General features: G+C 46.0%; 2 protein-coding genes across 3 annotated transcripts; one reads left to right on the forward strand and one right to left on the reverse strand.

Moving 5' to 3' along the window:
* The first annotated feature begins 160 nt into the window (after positions 1–160).
* LOC117771082 (protein FAM83B-like) lies at positions 161–7,051 on the forward strand. 2 transcript variants are annotated; one of them, XM_034601099.1, is made up of 5 exons: positions 161–258; positions 442–983; positions 2,711–2,875; positions 4,633–4,757; positions 4,859–7,051. In XM_034601099.1, the coding sequence occupies exons 2-5, from the start codon at positions 519–521 to the stop codon at positions 6,873–6,875; spliced, it is 2,772 nt and encodes a 923-aa protein (XP_034456990.1). In that variant the 5' UTR covers positions 161–258; positions 442–518; the 3' UTR covers positions 6,876–7,051. The 2 variants fall into 2 exon arrangements, with proteins under 2 accessions (XP_034456990.1, XP_034456999.1); XM_034601108.1 differs by lacking the exon at positions 161–258 and having other exon boundaries at positions 347–983.
* Positions 7,052–7,986: 935 nt separating this feature from the next.
* On the reverse strand, positions 7,987–11,675 carry lgsn (lengsin, lens protein with glutamine synthetase domain). Its single transcript, XM_034601121.1, has 4 exons — positions 11,542–11,675; positions 10,664–11,351; positions 9,841–10,007; positions 7,987–9,387 (listed from the first exon to the last, which is right to left on the reverse strand). Exons 1-4 carry the CDS (start codon positions 11,563–11,565, stop codon positions 8,194–8,196), a joined length of 2,073 nt encoding a protein of 690 aa, XP_034457012.1. The 5' UTR covers positions 11,566–11,675; the 3' UTR covers positions 7,987–8,193.
* Positions 11,676–13,781: the final 2,106 nt, after the last annotated feature.

Below are 13,781 nucleotides of genomic sequence, written 5' to 3' on the forward strand. Positions count from 1 at the left end.
GCACAAAGTGAAAGAGCGGCTGAGTCGAGCAGGTAAACAAACCTGCTGCTGCCACCCAGGTGAGCTGAGGGGGGGGGGGGGCGGGGCTTGTTCCAGTGTGCGAGCTGTCAGTGGACAGAACGGGGCAGGTACCACAAACTGTTCTCTAACACCGTGAGTTCAAATCCACACCTCAGAGCGGCTGCAGGAGCGACACACACCGAGGAGAGCGGCTTCCTCTCCCTGGACAACAGCAGCGTTACCTTTTCCAATCATGAAGTAAGTTGTGTTTCTTCGTTGTCTTCTGCGAATGCTTGTTTAGTTAATTTACGGTGACGCTGAAGGATAATTGGTTACAGGAGTCACCACATGCTTCACTCTGTTTATCTACTGGAGGTGATTCACACACTCGACGGACAGGTTTTCACATTTAGCTGTTTTCCCTCTCTGCGAGACTCTCAGTATCTGTCGTCCAGAGAAGCTTTCAGGTGTGAACTGCACCGATAAGAGTCTCGCAGCTTTTCACACCGACGGTTCAGATGCTCAGAGGCGACCCGGCACACATGGAGGCCAGCCTGTCCGGCCTGTCGTCGCTGAAGGACGAAGAGGCGCCGCTTTACATTCAGCCACACTACAAGGAAACCTACCGCCTGGCCATCTATGCCCTGCTCTGCGGCGGGAAAGAGGCCTACGAGGACTTCCTGCGGGCCGAGCAGATCAGCCACTTCCTGTCCCAGGAGGAGATCTTCTTCATCCTTGAAAATGCAGCGGTGCCGGTCGTGGAGGACGAGGCGGAGGTCACCAGGCCGGGCCCGGACGAGGTCAACCCCTCCACCTACTTCCCCACGGAGTCGGACGAGGAGGTGCCGGACCTGGACCTGGGCTGGCCCGAGGGCACGCAGGAGAGGGCGGACACCAGCATCAGTCTGCTGTTCCACCCGCCCAGAGAGAACACGCCCACCATCAAGGAGGTGGTCCGCAAACAGATTCAGGAGGCGAGGCAGGTGAGCTGTCAGATACCTAACACACACACACACACACACACACACACACACACACACACACACAGACACACACACTCACTGAGGGTGAAACCAGACTCTGTCAGGTGTGTGTTAATGTGGAGGGATTCTTCCTCGTCTTTTATTGCTGCACACACACACACACACACACACACACACACACACACACACACACACACACACAAAGCAGCACAAAGACAATGAGAGGCGTTTCTTTTACTCAGAGGAAAATAAATATCACCACATATTTCTCTGCAGTGAACATTGAACAGTGGGCTTGGCTGCACTGTAACACACACACACACACACACACACACACACACACACACACAGGGAAAGGTCCCAAAAAGGTGATGACAACGAGTTCACACACAAACACACACCTGACGACACAGTTTCTATTGTTTCATTCAGTCGTTGTTGAGGAAACTTTGTTTGTTTTAATCTCCCGACGTTCAGCTGCCGTTAATTCAACTAAACAGATTCAGACCAAAGACCAGTTTGATTTTATTGTGAAATTCATTCACAGTTTTCCTCTCGTTGGTTCGTCTCTTCGGAAACAGGCGAGCAGAGACAAAAAAAACTAAAACAGAAAACTTCTCCTGCAGAGAATAACTTGAGACAAGATAAGAGGGAAGTTTAATGTCAGTAAAAGTTATAAATAAGTGAACATGTAATATAAACACAAGGAAATATAACAAGAAGAGATATAATATATAAAAATATGATTCATGATATATACGGTATAAACCCTGAAGGAAGTTCACATCCTGCTGTTTCTAATTCACAGAAACTAAATCTTTAAAAAAGTTTTGTTTAACGATCTTGTGATTATTTCGCAGGTTGTTGGTAGTTTTTAATTTATTCATGAAAAAAGTGTTAAAAGTAAAAAGTCTCTGTAACAACGAACTGTTTCAGGAAGTTTTCCATGTGAGATGAAACCGTGCAACATTCATTTAGTGAAGAAAAGAAACTGATCACCTGAGGCCAGTGATTAGTCTTCAGTCCTTTTTCAAGATCCTGTCACAGCATGAGATTTAACAACATTTACGCAAATGTCTTCTTCTCCACACAAACACACACACACACACACACACACACACACACACACACACCTACACACACGCAGCTCAGCAGTTAATTTTCCACAATGTGAGATTTGTGCAGAAAGGCCACAGTTCCTTTTCAGACACGTTAACGTGAATCAGCCGTCGTGTCTCAGCTTGACTCTGTTCGATGTTCGGCTCCACACGACTCACCAGAGCTGCAGATAATAATTCATACATCACAGTGTGTGTGTGTGTGTGTGTGTGTGTGTGTGTGTGTGTGTGTGTGTGTTTGTGTGTGTGTGTGTGTCCAGAGTCGAAGTTACAAGCTGCAGCTTCAGCTGTGGAACGTTGCTGGAACGTGTGTGTTCATGTGGATGTTTCAATGTTAAATCCTGGTTTTGGCTCATAGTGACAATTAGACTAATAAAAGACCTGGAAACAAAGTGACAAGAAACTCTTTGTCTCGTCTGCAACGAATCAACGAAATGTTGAAACACCTCCTGTCTCACAATGATCTGCCCCCGGATCCTGATCCAGATCCAGACCATGTCCTTCCAACAGGTCCCGTGGAAATCCTTCCAGTAGTTTAAAGATCACCTGAGGATTGAGAAACATTGTTCTGTGTGTAAAAGTGTGTCCACGTGTCCAATGTGTCTCCAGGTTGTTGCCATATCGATGGACGTCTTCACCGATGTGGACATCTTCAAAGAGATCGTCAGTGCCACGCTGAGGGGGGTGGTGGTCTACATCCTCCTGGATGATTCTCAGTTCAGGAGCTTCCTGACCATGTCGCACAGGGTGGGCGTCAACATCCAGGACCTCAAGGTGAGACGGACACGTCTCCGTGACAGTCCAGAGCAACGAGGGGTTGATTGTTATGAATGTGTGAGGCTGTGGGACGATGAGGGAACGTACAGGGGGACAACGTGCGGAGGACACAGGCTGCACGTGAACTGAAGGAGACTCAACAACAACAGTTCAGTCGGACAACTCACGTTCAAACACTTATTGCAGCGTTAGAACAGGTTTAGTGTCTAGCCCCCCCCCCCACACACACACACACACACACATGATTACACAGGAATGATGGGAGTGATGAGCAAATACTTGTTACCCCCCGTTGGAGCCTACAGGTGGATGCTGGGGGGGGGGGGGGGGGGGGGGTGGAGAGGCTGAAGCAACTGGTAGCAATACTGCAGCAGCAGTGGGAGCAAAGGGGATGATGGGAAATGTCTCTCTGCTGAAATAGACCACCTGATGAGGTGGGTGTGTATTATAGATGGTTGTGGAGAGTGAGGCATGTCACATGATGTGTGTCACATGATTGGCGCAGCGCAGCTCGAGTCGCTCCATTTATTTATCTCTGCATTTCTTGAGAAAGTCATAAAAATATCAAAAACACATCTTGCAATCTTATGTTTTAGAATAAAGGACACGATAGTGTTTTGAAGTTCTTCTGGAAGTTTGTTCAAAGACAGATCTACGTCGTGAGTTTGCAGATTATTATTCCATGAATGTTTCCAGGTGAAGCGTCGCCTCTGCGTTGACCTTTCTTCTATTGACTGGAGCATTTAGTGGATTAAGTCTGACATTTGCTCCACACCCTCGTGGAAACATGTCTTCTGCACGCCTGCCTGTCATTAGCATGTGAGACGGCTGCAGCAGCCGTGGGACAGATCTGTTAGCGCGGCTGGATTTTCCTGTTGAACTGCATCAGGACGACATTTGAACAGTCAAACAACAAGTCGACAGAACGAGCCCGGCGACGGCTTCGTGGTCTGTCTGCAAATGAAACATAGCCGGTAGCCACATCACGTTAAACAGCAGGTTTGATCTTGTTGAGAGAAGGAAGGTGTGTGTGTGCGTGTGTGTGTGTGTGTGTGTGTGTGTGTGTGTGTGTGTGTGTGTGTGTGTGTGTGTGTGTGTGTGTGTGTGTGTGTGTGTGTGTGTGTGTGTGTGTGTGTGTGTGTGTGTGTGTGTGTGTGTGGAAATGTTTAAACCCTCGAGAATCTTTGTCTAAATGCTGCAGCCACAAAAACAAGGACACCTGGTTATTTGTCTCATTAAAGAGCCGGAGTTAAACACGGACAGTTTATAATATGATGATGATGATGATGATGATGATGATGCAACATTAAAAAACAATTAAAGTGACAAAAAAGGATAAAACTGGACATTTAAGAGTTAAATGAACAAGCTCCTCACTGGCGGCCACGTGAGGCTGTAACGGTCATTACACATTTCCTGGAGTGCAGAGGCAAACTGAAGCTGGATGGTTTTGCGGTTCTTAGAGTCGGTTCTTTGAATTCAGTCATTATCATCGACTATTTCTAAAAATGGACGTAAACTCTGGTTCTGCAAATTATAGCCAATGGGAGAGTGCCTGAAACCTGTATTCTCTTGAAAGACCAGGAGAGGGCGACTCCACTGGTTGAAAGAAGAAGTCCTTAGAACATTTTCTGAAGGAGTTTGTGTCTCAATCTCTAGTTTCAAGTCTTGAACATATATTTTCTGATTTGAAAAAGCACATGTTCAAAGTTCTGCTCGGTTAAAACTAACTTCTTTCTTTGTTTGTGCCTCAGAACATTCGGGTTCGGACAGTTCAGGGGCAGCAGTACCAGTGTCAGTCGGGGGTCAAGTTTCATGGAGTTTTGGAGCAGAAGTTTATTCTGGTGGACTGCAGAACAGTTTTATACGGAACTTACAGGTAAGTCAGTGCTGGTCTTCCCTCGTAATGTGACCAGGATACAGGCCATTCCTCCGTCTGTCTACGTTTCTGTTGACTGTGCCTCTACTTTTGTCTTTCAGCTTCACGTGGTCCTATGAGAAGATCAACCTCAGTATGGTCCTGGTGGTAACCGGTCAGCTGGTCTGCTCCTACGACGAGGAGTTCCGCCGACTGTACGCTCGCTCCACGGTTCCTCCCGTCCTGTCCAGGGAGAGACTATCTGTCCCGTACCTGAGAGACTCTGTGGCCTTGACGAGCCCAAACTCCAGCCAACTGTCCCTCCACCAACTTCACATGAACCCCAGACTGATGCCCGGCATGAGAAGCGCTCCGGATGATAGGTTTAATAACCCCCCCCTGCTAACCAGGGGCCTGAGCATGCAGGACAGGCTCCATCAGTCCCACTGTCCTGACATGGGGAATCTGGTGCGGGGACACAGTTATGGTGGAGAACTGCAGAAGTTACACTCCGTGACTCGGCTGAGGATGGGGACCAGGGACCTTGGAACACCTGAGAGGACGGGATCGAACCTGATGCCAACAAACAGGTTGTCTCAGCAGCAGCTTCGGCATCACACTCGTTACGGTGCAGATCAGAATCTGATACCGTTCAACTCGGAAACTTCCCTGCACAGGTGGAAGATCGACTCGTACTTTAACGAGAGCGATTTGCCTCTCGATGCATCGTATGATGCGATCTCTCCCATGATATCCCCGTATAGCAGCCACACGGGCTTGAACGAGCTACAGTCACAGGTGATTCACAACCGCTCGAGGGACATTAAGTCCAGGATGGAAGAAATGAGGCTGAAGAGGCTCAGTTTGCAGGAATATGCTAATTTGAGGCAGAGCCAAGAAAGCTTGAGGTCGATGTATCCCAGTCTAGAAAGACCGAAGTTTGGGTCTTCATTGAGAAATCTGGACAAGATGCAGAGTGTGGCCGAATTAGAGCCACATGCACAAAACGGTGGTGACGTGGAATCAACCAACCAGAAAATCAATGACCCGAGTAAGGAAGGCGACAAAACAGAGAGACTGCAGACGTATGACTGGCGTGAGCCTCTTACCAGAACGGTATCAGCTGCTGAATTAGACATGAAACTGAACGATCCTTCGCTCAAACTCTCTCATTTGCAGTCCAGCAGCATCCAGCATTTAAGAGCCATGGAGTCCTTGATTGAGATCCCTGAAGAAAAAGACACTTCTCGTATCAACACTTCGGACAAAGTTGTGCTCGACCACGGAAATGAGGAAAATCTCAAAGATGAAACAGTTGTTCCAGAAGAGAACTCTGTGAAATCAAGCTCACCTGAAGAGCCACAATGTCGGGATGAAGCCAGAGGAAGTCGTGGTTCCATTGGTAAAGTAGCCAACAGTTCTAATGCTGCGAAAGAAAGAAAGAAATCAGTAGAAAACATTCCAAAGATATTGAACACATCTACGGGATCTCAGCCTGCAGTGGAGGGTAAGAGTAGTCACACGGAAAAACGACGAGAGGAACCGACGCTGCAGAGGAAGAATTCCGTGAGAATGAAAGTGCAAGCGTTGCTTTCATCTGACGAAAAGAAAGCCTCCAAAAAAGAGGAGAAGTCTCTCCAGAGGAAGGCCTCAGTGAGGTCGCAGAATCCCTCCGGATCGAGCCAACCCCTCAGGGCGGACCATTCGCAGGGGTCCTCTGGTGGGCAAATAACAAAGAAAGGTCAGTCGCCCAGTGTCTCCAGGTCGCAGCACACTGGTAGTCCAACAGACACCGAAAAGAGTAAATCTGCATTCGCAAGGTTATCTCCTCAACGTTCGAGCAAAAGAAAGACGAACCCTGCAGCGGAGCAGGACCGAGGCTCCAGGAGCACCCTGAGCGACGAGGGGGCGACCGTCTTTGAGACCAGGAGAGAGAAAGCCTACAGCCGATACGAGTATTTGCTCAGCACTGAAAGCAGGACGACGAGCATGTATCCCTCAGACAAAGACAGAGGGACGAGTCCCAGTTATGGAAGGCATGACTCGGGTTATCCAATGTATCAGACACAAAGCAGCTCTGAAAACAAACTGGGAAAATTCATGCAGCGAGTGGGAAATCTCATAGGCAAGAATAAGTAGAGCTGCAGGAGGAGTGAAGGCCGCAGGGCTCAGGAAGGAAGGCAACATCTGTGCGGGATCGTTTGTGGATTTGGTTTTGCCCCCGACAAACAGACTGGATATGAATCTCTGATGTGTTTCATAATGTGGCTCAGAGCCTACGAGGGAAAGTATTTATCACCGAGGTTAAAACACAAGATGTTATTCACAAAACGAAGGATGTGATCTATTTGGTATCTGGTACAAAGTGTCTGTGTGTCGATGTTACATTGGAAGTGGGGTCGATGTGAAAACACCAGTTAAGTTATTTACTTATAATGTTAAAGGAGACATATTCAGGTTGATCCTTTTGATTAGTGTTATGACTGTAAGAGGTTTCCTCTAATGTACAGAAAACACCTTTTTAACTTTGGAGAACTTTTACATTCCCAAAAAAAAAAGGATAGAAACACTGGAAAAACATCAGATGTCTCCTTTAAAACAGGATGAATACGACAGTAGCGCTTCTAGATTGTAAAGAAATATTAACAATGCTCTATATTAATTGTGTCTGTTATTTAAAAATGTTTAGTTCAAGTACAAATCTGGTGATATTCTGTATTTTTCTTGCAAGAAAATCCTACAAGACTCAAAAACAACAGAAATGTAGCTCCAGCACATCCAATAACTGGAACTTAAGTTTAACTGAATATTTTCTGATATGAAAAGTGTGAAACTACTGTTTATACTGATGTTTGTGTTGTAAAACAACTGTCAACGTTTGGATTCCAACATCAAATGCAACAGTATCTTGATTTACATGTGTTCAAAGATAAAGTACAAGGTGGAAAAAGCTCAGATCTTAAAGACTCCGTGTTTCTCACACACACTTTATCATCTGTAGAACTTCACTTGACTGTTTACGTTCATTTCACATCAGAAAACAAAAGTGTTGAACCGACTTGAAATGGAGAAAGGACTTCCTAACTTCAGAGTCACAGGATATTACAGTTTTATTTCCTGCCGTAGGCGACTTACTCAGAGCTTCGTATTTTTATTATATTGGTTGAATGTTTTACTTATTAACTTTTATGTAAACACCAGTTTGCACACGCACACACACACACACACACACACACACACACACACACACACAGAGAAACTGCACACCAACACTTTGCGCATTTAGGGTATATTTACCTTTATTTTGAAATGACTCTGAAAAATATCTAGGATCTAGTGATAATGATTGTATATCAACATAATATATAAAATAAACAACTTTTATATTCAAGCTGTAGTTTCTCATGCTTTTATTTGTGTGGAAGGAGGAACTGTGTTTCAAATAAAGAAGCTTTTTTTAAATAAAATACTCCAGACACTTGTTCCTCTCATCATCCAGTTCTTGGGTCTCAATCTCAAACTTTTTCATGGCGATGAAATACTGAACAAACGGCTCTCCGAGTGTGCTGCGGATCACGTGATCTTCCCCCAGCGCCTCCAGAGCCTCGTCCAGCTTCACAGGGATGGAAAATTCCTTCTGCTGACAAGGGGCTCTGTTCAGACCACTCTCGATGTTCAGGTTCCGCCTGATGCCGTCCAGTCCTGCAGCCACTGTGGCGGCCAGCACGACGTAAGGGTTGGCCATGGCTGAGCCCAGCTTGTTGTCGATGTGCGTCTCTCTACCGCCGTGACATTTGATGTTGAAGGAGCTGCTGTTATCGTTGCTGCCACAGGTGGCGTACAGCATCCGTTTTGGGTCTTTGATTGTCTTGGCAATGTGGTTGCGGCAGCCGAGGCCAGGCGACATCAGGCAGCTCAGGGCGGCAGAGTGGGTGAGCAGCCCGGCCAACCACTTTCTGCCAATCTCAGACAGCTCGCCTGCCTTCTCCCCGCTGTGGAAGAGGCTACGCCGGCCATTAGCATCCCACAAGCTGTGAGAGAGCACCCCAGCATTGTACAGGCCGTCATCTGTGAAGAAGCTGGCGATGTAGCAGTGTTTACGAGCCATTTCTTTGATGCCGGTGCGGAAGGTGAAGGCGGTATCTGCTGCCGCAATACCAAATTCTGGCCTGAGATTGATCTCCATCTGGCCGGGCCCGCTGGCAGAGGCGATGCTGTCTATGTCTGCACCCATGCAGTACATGCTGTCCACCAGCTGCTGGAAGAAAGGCAGGTCGTGGTTGCTCAGCAGGGTGGTAGCCGGGAACAGGAGCGTCTTTGGTCCGATCCGGTCAGGTGCTCCCAGGACGCAACATTCGTAGGTGAAGGAGGAGTGCAGCGAGAATCCCAGAGTCTGGAGCTGGGCGAGGAGCTGCTTGGCGATGAGGCGAGGTGAAGTGCGAAGGGGGCTTCCTGTCACTGTGCAGGGGTCACAGATGACCCGGGCTGTCTGCTCGGCCCAGGGTAGGACCCTGAAGGTCGAAAGGTCAGGGATCAGAAGGACATCACTGCTGAAGTTGGCAGTGTTGGCGTTGTCCACTTCATTGCTCTTAGGGCTCAGGGTTAGCTCCAAGTAACTCCTCGGCATTGGAACCCCATACACGGCTTTCTCCTGCGGATACAACGTGTACATTAAAGGAGAATGCTGACATGTTTGGAAAATACATTTATTTATTTTGATTAATGAGAAGATCAATATCCATCTCGTGTTTGTGTCAAATACAGAGGAACTGCTGGGAGATGTTTAGCCTCGCTTAAAGACCATAGGTAGGGTGGTAGGTAAGTGAGTAGGTAGGTAAGTGAGTAGGTAGGTGGGTCGGTTGGTCAGTCGGTTGGTCGGTAGGTAGGTAAGTGAGTAGGTAGGTGGGTTGGTTGGTCAGGTGGTTGGTCGGTAGGTAGGTAAGTGAGTAGGCAGGTGGGTCGGTTGGTCGGTAGGTAGGTAAGTGAGTAGGTAGGTGGGTCGGTTGGTCAGTCGGTTGGTCGGTAGGTAGGTAAGTGAGTAGGCAGGTGGGTCGGTTGGTCGGTAGGTAGGTAAGTGAGTAGGTAGGTGGGTCGGTTTCCATACGTGGAAGAAGCGAACAGGCACTGTCTTGGACCTGGACACCCCGTGGAGATCGGTGGCCTCGAATCGGACAAAGTTGATGTTCTCTCGGGCGATCTGCTGCTTGATCTGCTCCATGTCTGCAATGAACCTCTGGTTACCAGAGAACTCGACCGTCTCGTTCCCGTTATCTGTAGAAAACAGTTTGAAATATCTGCAAAAACATCGATTCAAGTACTAAGCCTGAGAAAGAAATCCACAAATCCATGTTTTCTCCAGTGGTGTCAAGACGACTTTAGTCAAATCTGAGATCAGCTCTGTTTGAACAAGTCAATACCGATTAGACAGAATTTGTTTAATAAGTCGTCTCAGCCAATAAACAGATCGGCCATCATTAGGTTATTGGATGTTATGTTTTCCACAAGTAAAAGTAAATTGAAGCACAGAAACATGCAGCTGTGCTCGAGGTGAAAAACAACTTGGAAATAGGCGATAAATTGCAATTTATACTAAATGTAGAAATAATGAGTTTGTTTAGGATGAAAAGATCCTTCTCCTCTCAGTTTTGAAGAAGGCAAAAGTCCATTACACAGCCGGCTTTACGGCAAATTCATAATTAGAAAAGTCCAGGTAAAAATAAAGAAAACACAAAAAAATGGTAAAAGAAATCGACAGCTCAGTAAAAACAGGAGAATGAGACAAATTTAGGATTTTAAACAAACTCGAGAACAGACTTTTAACAGTCTTTGATCTGAGATGTTTTATCTGCTACATTTTTTCTTTGTAAGAGAAATAATTTCTGGATTTGGGAGGAAATAACTCGTCGTATAAACAAAGCTTCACCGACCTGAATGAGAAGCTCCAGTCTCTTCCCAGGAGCCACCTCTTGCATGTGAGTGTGCACTGACGCCCGGCTGCCTATTTGTGTTCCCATCTGACCTGAACGAGCTGGATGAATCCATGCTGGAAGGCAGCTGAATAGATGTGCTCTCTCTGGCCCTGGGCCCCCTTCTGGAAGCATCAGACTGGGGTTTGAAGGTGCTCAACACCCTGTGGGGGTTTCCATCTTCCTGCCGTCCGTCGGGGCGTCCACCACCGTCTCTAGCGCTCCTGCTTCCGTGGAGGTACGTATAGGGACTCCCCGGCTTCCCATCGTCTCTCACCCGGATGCTCAGCAGAGGACTGTCCCTCAGGATGGTCTTCAGCTCCTCCATGGTCTGCCTGGGGACACCCATTTCACTGTAGGACACCCTGGGTTGAGACGATGCCACCCCGGGCCAGTCGTCCCCAGCTGAGGCTTCATGCATTCTGCGCTCAGCGACCCGCTCTGGGGGCCTGAGAGGCAGGGGGCCAATTGAGATGAGGGTGGGGGTGTCTGGAGGTATGGGGGTGCTGGCAGGAGAGTGGATGATGGATGGACCTCCTCCTCTGCTGCTCCAATCCACAGGAGGCACATGTCTCCCAGTCACCCTCACTCCCTTCCTGCTGCTCATCCCTGTGCCGTCTATCTGGTCTGTGCTTCTACTCTCGCCCTCCTGGAAAACATGTGTCCGTCACATGAATGTTAAGAGACGAGATCAAATCTGTAAAAATACTGATTCAAAATTAAACTTCAAAAACATTAAAGAATAAAATCAAAGAGCCACTGGAAAAGATGTTTGTTAAAAGCCAAAGTTTGTTGCTGAAATAAAATAAAAATCAAAAAGTTAGATTTTGAATTGTTACCTTGAAATCCTCAGAGTCATTCATTTCTTTGTTTGAACTCTTTCATGAACAGTGATTTGGAGATTTGAGGGCCCTCATGTGAGGACAGAGCTTCTCTGGCACATTAATTTTTATAGACAATTGGTACAATGGTGACGGATTAGAAAATTCTTTCTCGCCCCCAGCACCCACGGGAGTCTGGCTGGAAACTGGCACCCGCCGGCCGCTGGTGGACACTGAGCCGCTGAGCTGCCGGCTCATTGGCTGCCGGACAATTCAGAGTCGCTTTTGTGCTCCTGCAAAGTGAGAGTGCAGAGCTCAGCAGCTCTGTTTGTGCTTCCAGAAAGATACCGAGCAAAAGTATTTATTCTAGAGAGATAAAAAAAAAAACACAAACTACCAGGAGCAGACAATGGCTGCTGCTGCTGCTGATGCATGAAACCGCTGCTGAGAATCACCCGAGAACACGAACCTATTTAAATGTGTTTTCTTCACTTAATACAATAATTTCATCTATAAATCATAAATATATACAGCTACCACTTCCCTACAAGTTATATTAGGTTATAAAGTGTTGGTCAGTAAAAGAAACTCCAGCCCACACGGTGAGTTTATCAGCTGTTGTTCTACCATCTCATATGTTCATCAGCCAACGGAGGCAACACGTCCTTAAAGTACGATTAAAATGTAAATTCAAATCTACAAAGAATCATAACAACAGAGCAAAGTCAATGTGCTGAAGAAGAAACAATCGAAAGCTCCTGAACAGCTGCTAAATGGTGGGATAATAATTAACTCTCACTTGTAATTAAATCATAAATGTGGTGGTAATTTAATTAATTTATTATACTTTAGAGATTGGTAATAAAGGATTGATATGGCCTATTTAAGGTGAGCTCATTCTCTCACACTGTGTGACCTTTACACCTGCAAACCTGCAAGTCATTGATAAACAGTCGTGAGTGTTTCTTTAACAACATGGTAATGAACAGATTCAGGCCCAGATGCTCTGCAGCTTGTTCACAGAAGGAAAGTGGTTGAACTGTTCAACAGAGAAGATCATAAACATGAAATCCTTGTGTTTTACACATTGAGAAAAACTCCTTGTAAAGCCAAATAATATTCAAAACATCTGTAAATGTTTGTTTGTATCGCCCAAAAGAGGTGAATCACTGTTTTAAAGTTTTTATACAAAAGAAAATGTCTGACAAAGAGGAAGGAGCAGAAATGCCAGTTGTAATGATAGAGGGTTTTGTCAGCTGCCACCATCGAGAGCTATGAACAAATATTCATCATTTATTCACATATATATCTTATATATTGTGAGACAATACACAAAGACCAGTCTCAAATCTCTGTGGTGGATTTAGATGTGAGTCATCTGTCGGAAAATCTACCACAGAGATTATAATATTAGATTTTGTATGATTTTTTTGATCAATGTGATTAATTTGTACAATAAGACGAAAGGGCCTTTTAGTTATTTTATTCATAAAGCAGTTTCTCAGTGATGGATACGAACAAAACCCCAACACACATGTTCAGATGTGCCACGACTGAAGAGCAGCAGAAATCCTGTGTAAAACAGCTGATAACACAAAGTGTAACAGCAGCAGCTCACAGCGACGCCTGTCTGAGTTGATGATGCGTTTCCAACTCTGTCAGCCTCGAACATCTAGGAACAAATCAAAGATTCATCATCACATTCACAGATTTGTCTGAACTTTACAATCTTATAACACATTTAGATTCCAAATTCACATTTGCAAATTCCTGTATTTGAAAATCTCAGCACGCATTTGCAGATTCTTCTACAGGTTTACAAATGTGACAATGCACACGGATGAGTAACACACAACTCCCCACACACACACACATCTTATATTGACTCTGTATTGGCCCCAGCATGTTTTCTGGAGTGTTCTGTCCACGTGTTCTCAGGGGGGGGGGGGGGGGGGGGGCCTCAAAGATGTCTGACCCTCTTTATATTCAGTCTCTGGTCTGGACCTCACATTTTCAGGGTGGGGTTCCCACTGCTGCGTCAAGCTGGAGACACTTTAAAGAAGGAGGAACCAGATGATCTCAGGGTTTCTCTTCAAAATAATACTTCAGGTGTGAAGTGGATGTGAACAAAAGTACATTACGTGGACAGAATATAATATAATATATCATAGTTTAATTGTTGTGAGCTGAGAATAAGAGTAAAAAAACCATCTGACAGACATAAATATATTTTAGTAGCATATGTAAATAAGTCCAAG

Source organism: Hippoglossus hippoglossus, chromosome 1 (genome assembly GCF_009819705.1).
Source record: "Hippoglossus hippoglossus isolate fHipHip1 chromosome 1, fHipHip1.pri, whole genome shotgun sequence".
Classification (NCBI taxonomy): Eukaryota; Metazoa; Chordata; class Actinopteri; order Pleuronectiformes; family Pleuronectidae; genus Hippoglossus; species Hippoglossus hippoglossus.

Excerpts from the sequence above, each read along its gene's own strand:
- LOC117771082 (XM_034601099.1), top strand. The coding sequence starts at position 519 with ATGCTCAGAGGCGACCCGGCACACATGGAGGCCAGCCTGTCCGGCCTG. Across the intron at positions 2,876-4,632 it reads TCAACATCCAGGACCTCAAG|AACATTCGGGTTCGGACAGT; the intron begins GTGAGACGGACA and ends TTTGTGCCTCAG. Across the intron at positions 4,758-4,858 it reads GTTTTATACGGAACTTACAG|CTTCACGTGGTCCTATGAGA; the intron begins GTAAGTCAGTGC and ends TTTGTCTTTCAG.
- lgsn (XM_034601121.1), bottom strand. The coding sequence starts at position 11,565 with ATGAATGACTCTGAGGATTTCAAG. Across the intron at positions 11,352-11,541 it reads ATGACTCTGAGGATTTCAAG|GAGGGCGAGAGTAGAAGCAC; the intron begins GTAACAATTCAA and ends CATGTTTTCCAG. Across the intron at positions 9,388-9,840 it reads TGCCTGTTCGCTTCTTCCAC|GAGAAAGCCGTGTATGGGGT; the intron begins GTATGGAAACCG and ends TTGTATCCGCAG.